The sequence below is a fragment of the Melanotaenia boesemani genome, chromosome 3 (assembly GCF_017639745.1).
Source record: "Melanotaenia boesemani isolate fMelBoe1 chromosome 3, fMelBoe1.pri, whole genome shotgun sequence".
NCBI classification, from domain to species: Eukaryota; Metazoa; Chordata; class Actinopteri; order Atheriniformes; family Melanotaeniidae; genus Melanotaenia; species Melanotaenia boesemani.
Window position 1 is genome coordinate 31,307,605 of NC_055684.1, and position 13,269 is coordinate 31,320,873.

Genomic DNA, 13,269 nt, shown 5'->3' on the forward strand with positions numbered 1-13,269 from the left:
AACTCACAAATGCACAAGATGACAAAAAGAACAAATGCAAATAAAAGGCTTGTGGCCAAACATGCACAGCAAACTCCAACAACGGAAAGCGAGGAGCTGAAATGGTACAAAGACTCAAATACTAAAAAACAGACACTAACCATTATCACAGCGCCAGTTAATGTTGATACAGCGTCCGTTGTTGCAGGTGAACTGGGTGAGGGGAAAACAGGTGGGGTAGGCTGCAGAAAGAGTGTTTAGACATTTTGCTGATTATACATGGTAAAACTGTACACTCACATGCTCAAGCAACCTGTACAAAGAGCTATAAAGGGAGAAAAAGTTGACCAACCGCAGGAAGCAGGTTCATCTGACCGATCGCCACAGTCATCATCCAGGTCACATGTCCAGGAAATAGGGATGCAGCGTCCGCTAGCACATGAGTACTGATTAGGTGGGCATGTACGGGCTAAAACAATAACATGACAAAGTTCATGTCACGCGTGGAAAAACCAAAAGTGTCCATTAGATTTGTTTGCAAAGGCATTTGTGTACCTGAGCAAGTAGTGTTGGATTCATCCTCATCATTCCCACAATCATTGTCTCCATCACACAGCCAGCGCAGAGGGATGCAGCGGTTGTTCTTGCACTTAAATCTGTCTGTGGGGCAAGTGTGCTGGTCTGAAGAACAGAAAGAAAAGATGCATTGAAAGACAAAAGTTGGGAAACAGGAACATTGGTGGAGATGGGGGGGATGGAAAGGTAAAAAAGTAGAGATGTGAGGTGCAAATTAGAAATAGAGGGGGCTGTTTTTGGACTGGATATTGTTTTGTCTGAAACCAAAAACCTGTCTGCACTTTGACCACAGACAGACAGTAAGAGAGAGAGAGAGAGAGAGCTTTTCCAGATCCAGAGACATTGCTACATTCCTCCTTGCACAAACACACAGTCACATATTGTGCACCCACACCGACTTATAAACACACTCATCAAATTCCAAATCTGCTTTCTCATTTCATTCTGGCATCAGCAAACTGTCACATTCAGACAGCCAGAGGCCATTTGACCCTGTAACAACAGAAGGGGTTGGATGCAGGTTTTTTGTGTTTATGTGCAGGCTAGGCTCTATAACTCACGGCACAGCTCAGGAGCCTCATCGCTGTTATCCAGACAGTCGTTGTCTCCATCACATTTCCAGCGCTCCTGGATGCAGCGGTTGTTCTTACAAGCAAACTCTCCTGCTTGGCACTTAGGAGGGGGTACATAAGACGGGTTGGCTGCGGAGAAGAAGAGAAGGAATAAAACGAATGTGGAAGTGAGGCCATTAAAAATGGAAACAGAAGCAGGATACTCCAAAATTTTGCAATAGCAAGAAAACTGAAGGGCTTTGTGGAAAAATTCAATTATAAGAACATTTGAAACCCATTTGTCAAAACCCACCACATCCCTACTAGTCGCAATGCAGCAACTGCAAAACGAGTTATAGCATACATACTGTAGATAATACTGCTCTGAACGCCTTCCCACAGACTTAATGCTTGATTTTGGGAAAAAAATATAACAAAAGAAAGGTAAGACTGTATTCAATCAGTCTCACATAAAAACATAGTATTAATGCTTGTACCTTTGCAGGTGGTGTTGTCAGCTGGGTCAAGTATTTGGTCTTCTGCGCAGGCACATTGTCTGCCACCTGGTATGGCCAGACACAGACTACTGCAGCCACCGTTGTACACGCGACATGCATTAGAGCCTGCAAATGAAAGCACATGAATGGCATGTAGCTGTTAACAAGTCTATGTTAATATTACAGATAAATCTTGTGTCATTCTGCCCTCTACCTTGCTGCTGCTGAGCATCGTACATCCTGATTTCAAAGATGGGTGGCCGCTCATTGCGCAATAGGGTGGCAGTGCCGGTGGTGGTGTCCAGTTTGTAAATGCTACCACTACGGTACTCGTTCCAGAACAAGAAGTGTTTATAGTGGCAAAGACCAAAGGCGTGGTTCAGCTCCTGACCTTCATACACAGTCTGTTGGTGTGAGAAAAACAGCCAGATGGTGTTGTATATTTTTTCAGGAAACTACCACCATTATCTATATCCACGAGAGCTAAAACTATTCCTAAATATTAACATGACCTCATTTTTTTTCTAGAACTTAACATTAAACATGCAAAAAAATAAAATTCCTCGGATTTTGACTAGCATGTACCATTTCTACAATCAGTTGCAGCTATTTCAAATGAACGAGTCTCTAAGCAGTGGAAAATGCAGATCATAAATGGATGTGTGTGTTCATATTTAGATTTCATCCATTCAACATTAATCATAACATTTTGTATTGAATTTCAATGTAAAAGCCAGCACCAAAATCTGACCAACACATGTCACTTAACACAAAATACTATCAACTTAACCACAAGAAATAAACAGTATTAAAAAGCTCAAGGTCTCTGGGTTTATGGGACCACCCACATCACTCCACTGCTTAAAACTCATGCCTTATTAGTACATTCACAGCTTTTCAAAGCCTCTTTGAGTAACTCCCCAGTTCTGTTCTCACTGAACTGCTCTACCTCTAGACCTCAGCAAAAATTTACTGATGATGAAGAGAACTGGACCTTGCGCCCGGAGCTGTTGAGGTAGACCATCTCAATTCGGTCGTAGTAAGCATCCACCCAGTAGAGAAGGCCCTGTGGGATGTCCAGACTCAGACCGTTGGGCCATAGCACTGTTTTGCTTGTCAGGAAGACATTTCTATTAGAGCCATCCATCCAAGCCCGCTCAATTTTGCCTCGCTTGCTCTCCTTAGGGTCCTCCTCCCAGTCTGTCCAATACATCCACCTGAGGAAACAACAGGAGAACCATCAGGGGTGTATTTACTGAATTAAACAGAATATTTGTTTCAATGATGTTTTAGTATCATTGAAAGCTTTGACATTTCATCTAGTTGTCCTAAAGCAACCAACACAAATCAGAGCCCCCCCCCCCCTAGAGGGACAAGCGCAGCAGTGGCTCTCAGCTGGTTTGTCACCAAGTAATTTAGGACTTGTCAGTCAAATCCACTGATCTAGGTAAAGCCTGTGAACACCGGCTGACTGCAATTATGCAGATCTAGAAACCTTCCCTCCTCACGGGAATATGACTGACTGTATCATTAACATTTCATATTTTAATCTATTTCTTTCTCATCCTTTCTTTTCTCCAAACCTCTCCCCCCTCTTTCACTCTTCTCTCTAAGCCTGATTGATTACAAGCATTAGTGGAAGCGAGTGCCTTTTCCTCCTGGGAAGTGTGTGGATGCACATCGTGCTGTCAATAGCAATCCAAACAGTGTGCATGTGTGTGTGTGTGTGTTCATGAGCATGTGATTTTAAAGAGGGAGCCCTGGTATTATCAATAAGATATATCTATGCACAGCAAAATGAAGCACTCTTTGAAACTGTGAAAGGAAGATATAACTGCGTGTGAAACAGCTGGTGGAGGATGTTCAGGTGTTCAAAATGTTTCATCTGCATCAACAAATCTGTGTTATAATGGAAAGAGGAATCACAGTTCAGGGTGGAAGCAGTTTAAAAAAATGTCCACCAATAAAGAGGAAGATCAAAAAGGCAAAGTGTGACAGTGGAAAGAAATATGATTGTACAGGGAAGTGAGTGGCACAGCTTAAATTATTTCACGAGTCAAACAGATGAGCAGATGAAATAACTGCGAAGTTATGGATTGAACTTCAATCTCCTCCAGATCTCTGTCCACCCTTACCCATGAAGAGGATCCACCACAATGGCACGAGGGTGAGTCATTTTCCCCTCAATGAGAGTTTTGCGTGTCTGTGAAGCCTTCTCTAGCCGAGCCACACTGATAGTTTTCTTGGGTCCATCATCAGTCCAGTACAAGTTGTCGGCCATCCAGTCCACAGCAATACCCTCGACCGTGTGGATCCCTAAAACAAAATGAATGTGTGTTTATAAGTATGGGGTAGAATAAAAAATATTTAATCTATCCAGATTTGATCTTTTTATAATTTTAGATTAAAGCTCTTCTGTTTTATACTCTTGATCACTGTGACTTTGTGTATCACTGTAATAGCTATAATAATATAATAAGAGTCAAAATTTAATTTAGATAGCCTAATTAGCAAACACAAGCTCAAAATCTTCTGCACATATGTTTCAATCCATTTTGAACGGATAAAGGCAGCATTTCCATCTTTTAAAGTAGCGGTTATTTTCCTACCTTCCTTTAGGATGGTATCCCTCTCTGTTCCATCAATCTTCTGTCGTCCAATGATGTAGCTGGTGGCATCAGCAAAATAAATGAACTCGCTCTCAGCATGAAAGTCCAGGGCTCTGGGGTTCATCAGATTCTCAATTGGGATCATGTACTCATCTGGCACCTTAGTGTTCATATCCATACCCCTGATGACACCTGGACGACCTTTTCCATAAACCAGGAAGAGCTCATGCTCAGGTTCTGCAGCAAAACAAAAAAAGAAGCTTAAAAAGGCTAAAATATAGATTAATCCATGATTTTCAAAAAGAATGTCTGATCTTTCTGACCACAGAACAGTTTTTTTACTTTGCATCAGTCAATGTGTTTGGCCCAGAGAAAGCAACACCTTTTTTTTTATCATGCCTGTGCAAATGTCTGGGGACCTGAAGATCAGCGGGGATCTAAAACTGATTTTTGGCTGTGTTCTAAACATGTGTACAGATTTTTAAAACCTTTGAACATGTAGTATTTTATTCTGCAGATGATGGTATGGTGAAAGTTTTCCCAATTCACACCAGTGTTATTTCAGAATGTCTCCACATTCTGTTGATGCATCAGCAAAGGTGCTCTTTCTATACCCAGTTATGTTATGACCTGTTGCTACTTAAGTTAATCAGTTGTGTAATTTTCTTACAACATCTTCTTTTTAATACAATTTACTTTTACAACCTTTTGCTGACTCCTAATGTGTCTCGTGAAACAGTGAGATGTCTCCCTTTCAACATTTAATATGAGCCCTATGCTCTACTGTGAACAAAATAATATTGGTTAATATAAATTATTGCTTTTGTTTTTAATTTACATTTAAATCCACTGTGAAATGCTCTTGGCCTGCTTTCTATTTGGTGAAATCAGTTAGAGACTGACCAGTTTGCTGACATATAAAGTATAAAGTAGTTTTCCATATAAAGTATATTGATTTAATAAGTTAAGAAATGCAAATTCAACTAAATCCTAAAAAGCTAAGTGTTTTTTAACTGAAGAACAGGAGGAAGCGTTGCTTACAGTTAAATCAACACTGACATTATCAATGATATCCTTTTCCCATTGTGTAGATCACTGTAATGAAGTCTTAAGATAAAATAGCAAAGTATATAATAAAATTAGCTGAATCAGGATAAAGCTTTAAGAGAACTTTAGTGAAGAGCCAAAAGTTATGATGCTCAGCAGCTTAATTCATAGTTTTTCCTAGTCTGCAGCCCTGAGAAGACCTGTATTCAAACTTTAACTGTAACTTAGACTGAGTTTAAAACTTACCCAGGCTCCCAAGTTCATTCTTATCATTATGCTGAAAGCTCAAATCAGGTCTGGATGTGCTGAATCTAAGCTACAGTAAGGTAGTTTGAAATTCTTTTGCCAAACACAAACTCATACTATACAGTAGGAACCGTACCATAACCTCGGCACGAGTCATTATGCTCCAGATGTATCCATCTGAGCCCCACTTTAATTTATGAAAAGAGGAAAATGTCACATTATTTATTTCACATAAGTAAACTCAGCTTGTTGAAACTTGTACTGAGCTACTACTAAAATTGTATCTTTGAATGATTTTTCCAAGTTATTCCAAATGAGTACAGACAATACAGCAGATGGCAACTGTATAGTCATACATATGCAAGCATGCAAGAAATTATGTTGGGATAACTGGTAGAAGTGTTTCTTCAAAGCAATATCAAAAGAAAAGTGAGATTAAATATTGTTTACCTTAAGAACAATACATAAAAAAACAAAACAACTAAAACTGTGTGCATACCCCACAGTGAGTGCATTGTCAGAATTGAGAAGTAAGGAACTTATAACTGAGAACGAAGGTTGTACAGGCTAACCCCAAAGACCAGGACTACAGAAAACCAAAAAAAATGAAGCCAGGAAGAGCCACAAGGATTGCTGCTCATATTTAAAAAAATTCCCCAAATACATCTTAGCTCACAAATCATTTAACATAGGATCAATAATAGAGAGTGATTCAGACACCAAGATAAAGTCTGCAGAAGAAAAATCATACAAAGAAACGTGTTATTTTGACTGACTCCAATCCAAACCTGCGTGAATATGATGGCATCTTTATGTGGAGATAGCTAGGAGAAGAATTCCAGTTAGTGTACATTACGTGTACCAAAAATCTCCTAGAAAGCTGATTTAGGATTATTGCAACTTTATTATCTAATAACATTTTTACTAAACAACAGTCATACTACAAGAAGAAGTGAAAAAATATATTTAACATGTATTTGCTGGTGTCAGTTAAACAGCACTTTCAATGTTGCTGCAGAGCAAATTGCTAAAATGTTAGCAATCTGAAGCCATCCTTGTGAGGAAAAATGGAGGACACTGGGAGTTACAGTTTGTTTAACTGTATTTGAACTGCACTTTGGTTTGACTTTTGTTGCTTTAAAAGGTTTTAAACATAACTGACCCTGAAAGTGACATGTTGTTCTATGATTTAACAGCAGTTACATCTATAAGCATAAGTACAACAAATGTTGACCAATCAAATCAACTAAAAATCATTACAGGAAAAAAGATAACTTCTGAACTGAACACAGTTGCAGTCTGAAATGTAAAGCGCTTTTATAAAACAAAACTACAATTATACTGGTTTTCTGTTAGGCACTTGTGCTAACAATTCATTTGGCTAGTGCTTTGTTAGCTTAGCACCATCTAAGCTAGCTATTCCAATTTCTAAACTTATTTATGTCATTATTTATACATTGTATTTAACAATAATCTTTTAAGTTTATTCATTTTTTACAATATGTTTTAAATTTTAGATTCACCAGTAGATTTATAGGCTAGTGTTTAGTATATCTTGATTTATTTTATTTTTAATGTTTTTTCTTTTATTGTTTAAACTATCGCAGCTGCTCTGCAACTATTCTTTGAAAAGTTACTTGTGTTTTAGTTTGAAGAAACCACTGGTGAGTTCTTGTAAACTAGCATTCAACTTTCTGTTTTCAGTGTGTATTATTGATCTACATTTTAACAGGCAGGGAAAGTCATGTGAGGAGCAAAAGACATTAAATACAGTATGGCCAAAATAATCTCCAAATCATCAGCTGTCATTTTGAAACAAATAGTTTGCTAATCTAAAGAAAATAAATTTCTTTAGTTTTTCAAATCTGGCCATAAATAATAGAATAAACTATACATGAAAAAACACTTGTTGATTAACAGTTGTTGAAGCTATATCACTCAGTTGCATTGGGCTAACTCACTTTTGCAAGACTTGCCATCACTGCCCAAGCTAAATCCAGAGCGACAGCGGCAGGTCCGGGTCTTGTGTCCATTACCCAGAAGACAGATGTCAGAGCAGCCTCCAGCCTTCCCAAACTGGTCCACTTCACATGCATGACTGCGCACTGGAAGACAACAGAAGGGACAAATAAAATCTGTGAAGCAAAAATGAATAACACAGTGTGAGTGTGTGAACATCTGAGTGTGCATGTGTACCTGGAGGCTGGCGTCTCTGGTGGTAGACATGCAGCGCTCCTCCTTTGTCCACCCTGGTCACCACATGATAGTCTGTGCTGTTGAAGCGGTTGACCCTGATCACACTAGTCTTTGGCTGCATGTTAGCGTTGTCTGAGTTGGTGGCATACAGATAGTTTTCAAACACAGTAAGCCCATACAGATGCTCAATCTGAAAAAGAAAAGTTAGAAGGTGAAACAGGAAAAATCAAACATGAAAAATATGTTTTATTAAATAAAAGACAATATTTGAGTAAATAATTGTTTGAAGCATTTGCATTTAGAAGCATTTTTCTGTTCTAATTTATATTTTCGCTGGTATTTTCTGGAACTTTTTCTTGCAACTCTGTTCTGCTGAGTAACGTTGTCAGTAGGAAAGTTTTTTACCCGTGAGAACAGCGTATTGAAATCTCTCTGAAACATTTTATTTTCCAGCAGCTTGTCAGCTGATCTTTATTGTATTAAATATATAATGCAAATATATAATTTTCAACTCAGTTCAAATAGAGACATACACATTCACAGTTTTCTTGAAGTGCTGCACTTGTATATCATTGATAGCTGTACCTAAATTTATTTAAACAGCATTTGATTGCAGTCCAATTCCTGACGTCTTTATAAGAATACATTTACTTCATTTACAAAGATACTAAAATTATACATTTCAGTTTTAAGATGAGATGCCAAAGAAGAGGCACATTGACGTTGCTTATGTATACAACCTTTAAAAAAAAAGAAAAATACTAAACACGTAATTTCCTACAAAGTGAAGAACTGAACTTTATTGTGGGATGGTAACTTGCTGTCTTGCAAAATAAAGATATGTTTTGAATTATCCTCCATTCATTCTCCCTATCCTCATTTTCTTCTTACAATCTTTCGAAGTTTTAGGTTTTTTGGGATGTTTGTGATTTGTTATGCTCAGTTTTTCTTTTCTGTTTTATTTGTTTTTTAACAGAGTGCAAATTGGTGATGTAGTATGAAAGGAAACTACTGTTGCAGTGGTTACCTGCTGTTTAATAAACCATGTGCACTGATGTAAAGCAGGGGTTAAACTGTTAATTGTCATTCTTTGAGGTGCCTTAATACACAATATGAACAACTACTTAATAAGAAACAAGAATCTTCTGTGGCTATAGCACAAGATGGTAAAGTGTCGAGCTGCTGTGACTGAGAGGAGCAAGAATGAAAAGATTTTACAGCTTTGAAAGGCAGAATTTAAAGACAAACTAGCTTCAACCTTAAAAAAAAAACAGGAAGAAAAGAAGGGCAAGAACTTCCACCTGTGAGCAGCAGACACAGACCAGACTCAGTTTACTTATGGGCTGTGACAACACAGTCATAAAACCTGAGGGATGGATGTGCAGTGCTCTAAGACTAAGAGAAACACTGACAGACAAAAAGATACACAAGCCTGATGCAATACAGGGACCAGAAACCAATTAGTATCAAACTCTGTGACTGTGCATCTGACAGATCTGACTTACTGTTCCCTCAGGAGAAAAGGCATTTCATTTATTGCATCTTGCTTAAAATTTAAATGATTTTCACACACTTTCCAGAGTGCAAACGAGGCCTTTTTGTTCAGATAAACAGCGTAAGCTCAGCACCGCCAATAGAAACCCTTCTTTTTGATTTTGAAATGAAGGGTGTGCATGCACTAATGGCCTTGCATAGATTCACACACACAATTTTTAACACAAACAAGATATTATGGTGGTATGTGTGTGTGCATGAGCATGTGTGTTAGCATGTCTGTGTCCTTTGGCTCAGCGTAAAAGAAAGCTGTTTCTTCCCTACAGACCACAGTAAAAGCCATGGTAACAGGTTTAAAAGCCACAGTGCTGCTCCATTATCACCCTCACCACACCATTTATCGGTTTATTTTATGTCCACATCTTCTCACTGCTCATTGCTTGTGGCTCAAGAAAGCATTACAGGAATACACAGGGGTAACATAAAATGTATTATAAATAAATAGGGACCTCTAGCATATACCAGAGAGCTTTTCAGATCTGATGATTGCACAAAGCCCATACAGAGGAACTATTTTTCTCACCAGCAGGCCTTGGATGATGGTGTGTCGATTCTTGCCTTCATAGTCCACCACCTCAATGTAGTCTAGGTACGCATCAGCCCAGTACACCAGCCGGCTGACAAGATCCAATGTGATGCCGTGGGGGAACACGATCTTGCTGTCAACAAGTTTGGTTCGGTTCTGGCCATCCATGTCACAGCGCTCCACTTTTGGGATCTGACCATAGTCGGTGAAAAACACCTTCCTACAGAAAAAAAAAAATCAGACCTAAGTGAGGATAGATAGATTAGCTTAATTTTCAGCTAACTGACTGGCATCATCTTCCTCACTTCCAACAAAAGGCGAAAATTATACTGTACCCCTAAATAAGCAGAAGGAGACCTATACAGAATTTATTAAGCTTTTTTGAGTTGTTTAAAGAGCAAAACTTTGACTTGGTAATAATCCTGTGCAAATTACTGATTTGAAAGTTTGCGATATGCAGTACTTCTACTGTTAAACTGATTAAAAACAAACAGCATCTAAGACCATAACCGTTATTTAAAGCGTCACTGCTGCCAAAACAAATACTGTAACATGTTTATAGCTTCATGTTTAATTTGTGTTACGTAAACTAAAAAAAACTTCAACACAATCTCTGAGATTGCCTTTCAAAGTGAAACCTCATGAATGTTGGAGGGAAATCACAAACTTTTAGATTAAGGCCAAAAAAAACAAACATTTTTTTTATTTATTTATTTTTTTTATTAAAATTACATCTTTTGTAGTAAATCAGAGAGAAGAGAAATTTATTAGCACGACAAAGGATAATTTGTACTGTTTTATTAGTGCTAATCAAATTTTTCTCCCACACTGTGTACCAGAAAATGCAGCACCAACACTCGCCAAGCCATGCACATTTTTGCAGATATATACAAACTCACAGGAATTCACTTCGAGAGTGTGGTTTTAAACAAAAGAGCTAGAACAAAAAACAATTATTACACTCAAAACCTACGTAGTGTATTATAGCAAAATAAATAAATAAATAGACATTTAGGCTCAGTTACTCTCACTTCCAATTTTTTAGAATTAACAATACCAGCTGATAGAATTTTAGTTTGTATGAAGAACTTCCCTAGAAAACTAGCATACACTGTGTGTGGGGTAGCAGCGTTTATGTTTTTCTATTTGAGTTTATGCAGAAAGCAGAAATAAAGAGACCAAACTGACCCCATCGTTGGGTCCAGAGCAATGCCTTTAGGATTGTACAGCTCCTGGTCCAGGAGGGTGACACATGTCTGGCCATTCTTGTCACACACAAAGATCCTGTCGTTCACATCATCCACAAAGTAGAAGTTTCCGGTGAGCCAATCAATGGCCATCTGCTCCACATCTGGACAGAAAAGTGAAACAAGAAGAGAATTTAAACTGGGACACGGAGCGCAGTGAGGCACTGATTTCAGTATCTGTGGTGATTCACTTAAAGTGGCATGGAGCTTGTTGTGAGGGCTGTTGATGTACATGCTTTAAACAGATGGGTAGAGGTTTGAGTCATAGTTATGTGATGGAGTAAATAAGTTAAAAGCTACTTCTGGTTTAGATTATTTAATTATTTTATTTTTATTGTTTTAACAAATCCGCATCAAACAGGAGGCATCCCTTGTAGGTGTTGGTTTAAAGAGCTACATGTTACTGATGTAGTGGCAGCAAAATTATGGTGGATCTGTGGTTTCCTCTCCCCCCCCCCCCAGGAAAATAAAACACCTAGACATGCATGCGTCGCACCACACAGAAACTTTATGGAACATTACACGCTTAATGAAGTTCAACATGAAGACAGTACGATTGCTTCTCTATCAAACGTTTTCTGAATGAGGTGAAGAGGGAGTGTCTGAGGAAAGAAAAAACAGTGCAAAAAGAAGAATATGAGACATAAACAACTCTCTCTCTCTCTCTATGTGGTCTGACCTTTTGTTGCTTTTGCTTTCCTAATACACAAGGGGGGCCATACTGAGTTTGAACCAATAAATAGATAAAGAAACTATTTTAGAGTTTAAATAAAGAAGAAGAAGATGGCATGTGTGGTAATAATAGGTCCTTATAAACTGACATTGTGAAGTGTATTTACTTAGTAACTGAAGTATCCTTTGAAGTATGAAGTATCCTGAAACTGCACATAGATTTGTCTTCAAAGGTAAATATCACTATTTTAAAGCTACTGATTACACCTTGCAGCATTTATCTATTTACACAGTAACAATTAGAGCAGTTATAATTAGTTACACCTGGAAATGCAACAAGATTTAGACTGCAAACACAATTTGTCCGTAGTAATCTGGTAATATATCACAAAACATTACAGTGACCCAATTCGTTTGTGCGAGTATGTATAATGGTAATATTTTAACCAACCACAATAGTACAAAGTCTGTATATCTGAAAAAAGGACACAACAGCAGCACAGAAGTCATGAAAAAAATGTTTCACTCACCCCCTGCTGCAGAAATATTTACGAAAATTGTTACCCTCCTCAAATTTTTTCTGACACATTAAATACTCATAATAGCTGCACTGATATCCTTTCAAAATAAAATTTAATTGCTTGTGAACATACAGCGCATATCCAAAACTATAAGATAGCTTGTGGACAAGCTGCAGGAATTCCAATAGATGTGTGCTCACATTAAATATGGATACCACGTTTTTCCTGTCTGTCAACCGTGGGAAGAATGTGTTTAAAAATGACCTCATCTGTCATCCAGTGGAATATCATACATCTCTCTATATGACCTATTTACTGAACAAGCAACAATAGATTTAATTTTTTCCAACTTCGTGAATTAAAGACATCAGCGGAGAAAACTGACACATTTATCGCCTGTAAGACCTTCAGTTCTTTCAGTGGCTCAGTTTTTCAGGGTATAATTAGCATTCAAAATAAATTTTATATGATTTCAGCTGTTTTTGCTTTTCATTTTAAATCCTGATAGGAAGAAATATATTATTTTGCTTCAAAATGTCGCTTTTGGCACTGAAAATGTGATGCACCTCATGAGTTTGAGAGCATATCATCTGAAAACCTGAAGAAGAACTTGGTAGCAGAGTGAGTGTAGGCATACTATATAACAGCAATAACCATGGTTTGATTTTAGGTGAAAACTTTGGTTGATGCCTTTCCACACCTCTCTCTCTGCTCATGTTACCCATTTACTGTCACCATCAAACACAGTTTTGAATGCCAAAAGAAGAAAAGAAACTAAAAAGAAACAGCACATCCAATGTTATGAGATCATTAACAGTGGAGAAAAGCTCCCGGAAAGAAAAAAAAAAAACACTTAAAAGACCAAAGACCTGAAGAGAATAACAAACCATCTATGGATTCATTACTAAAAGTATCCTCTTCCACGTGTTGGTCATGTAAAAATATGTTGTATTTCAGAAACATTTTCATCTTGCTCTTATTTTTATGCCAAGGATCTGTGCACTTCTTCCAACACTGGCGGTGTTTTTAATCTCAAGCTCAGGAGGCT

At 37.9% G+C, this 13,269-nt stretch overlaps 1 protein-coding gene across 3 annotated transcripts in view; it reads right to left on the reverse strand.

The window, feature by feature from the left end:
• Window positions 1–13,269, reverse strand: part of LOC121636518 (low-density lipoprotein receptor-related protein 1-like) — a 97,082-nt gene that overhangs the window by 35,142 nt on the left and 48,671 nt on the right. For all 3 annotated transcript variants that reach the window (XM_041980050.1, XM_041980048.1, XM_041980051.1), the window contains exons 7-19: window positions 10,970–11,132; window positions 9,779–10,001; window positions 7,702–7,891; window positions 7,467–7,610; window positions 4,213–4,449; window positions 3,739–3,919; window positions 2,598–2,820; window positions 1,818–2,007; window positions 1,604–1,729; window positions 1,116–1,256; window positions 535–660; window positions 332–448; window positions 141–221 (exon numbers count right to left, since the gene is read on the reverse strand). In XM_041980050.1, coding sequence (XP_041835984.1) covers window positions 141–221; window positions 332–448; window positions 535–660; window positions 1,116–1,256; window positions 1,604–1,729; window positions 1,818–2,007; window positions 2,598–2,820; window positions 3,739–3,919; window positions 4,213–4,449; window positions 7,467–7,610; window positions 7,702–7,891; window positions 9,779–10,001; window positions 10,970–11,132 — 2,142 coding nt within the window. The remainder of the gene's footprint in view (window positions 1–140; window positions 222–331; window positions 449–534; window positions 661–1,115; window positions 1,257–1,603; window positions 1,730–1,817; window positions 2,008–2,597; window positions 2,821–3,738; window positions 3,920–4,212; window positions 4,450–7,466; window positions 7,611–7,701; window positions 7,892–9,778; window positions 10,002–10,969; window positions 11,133–13,269) is intronic.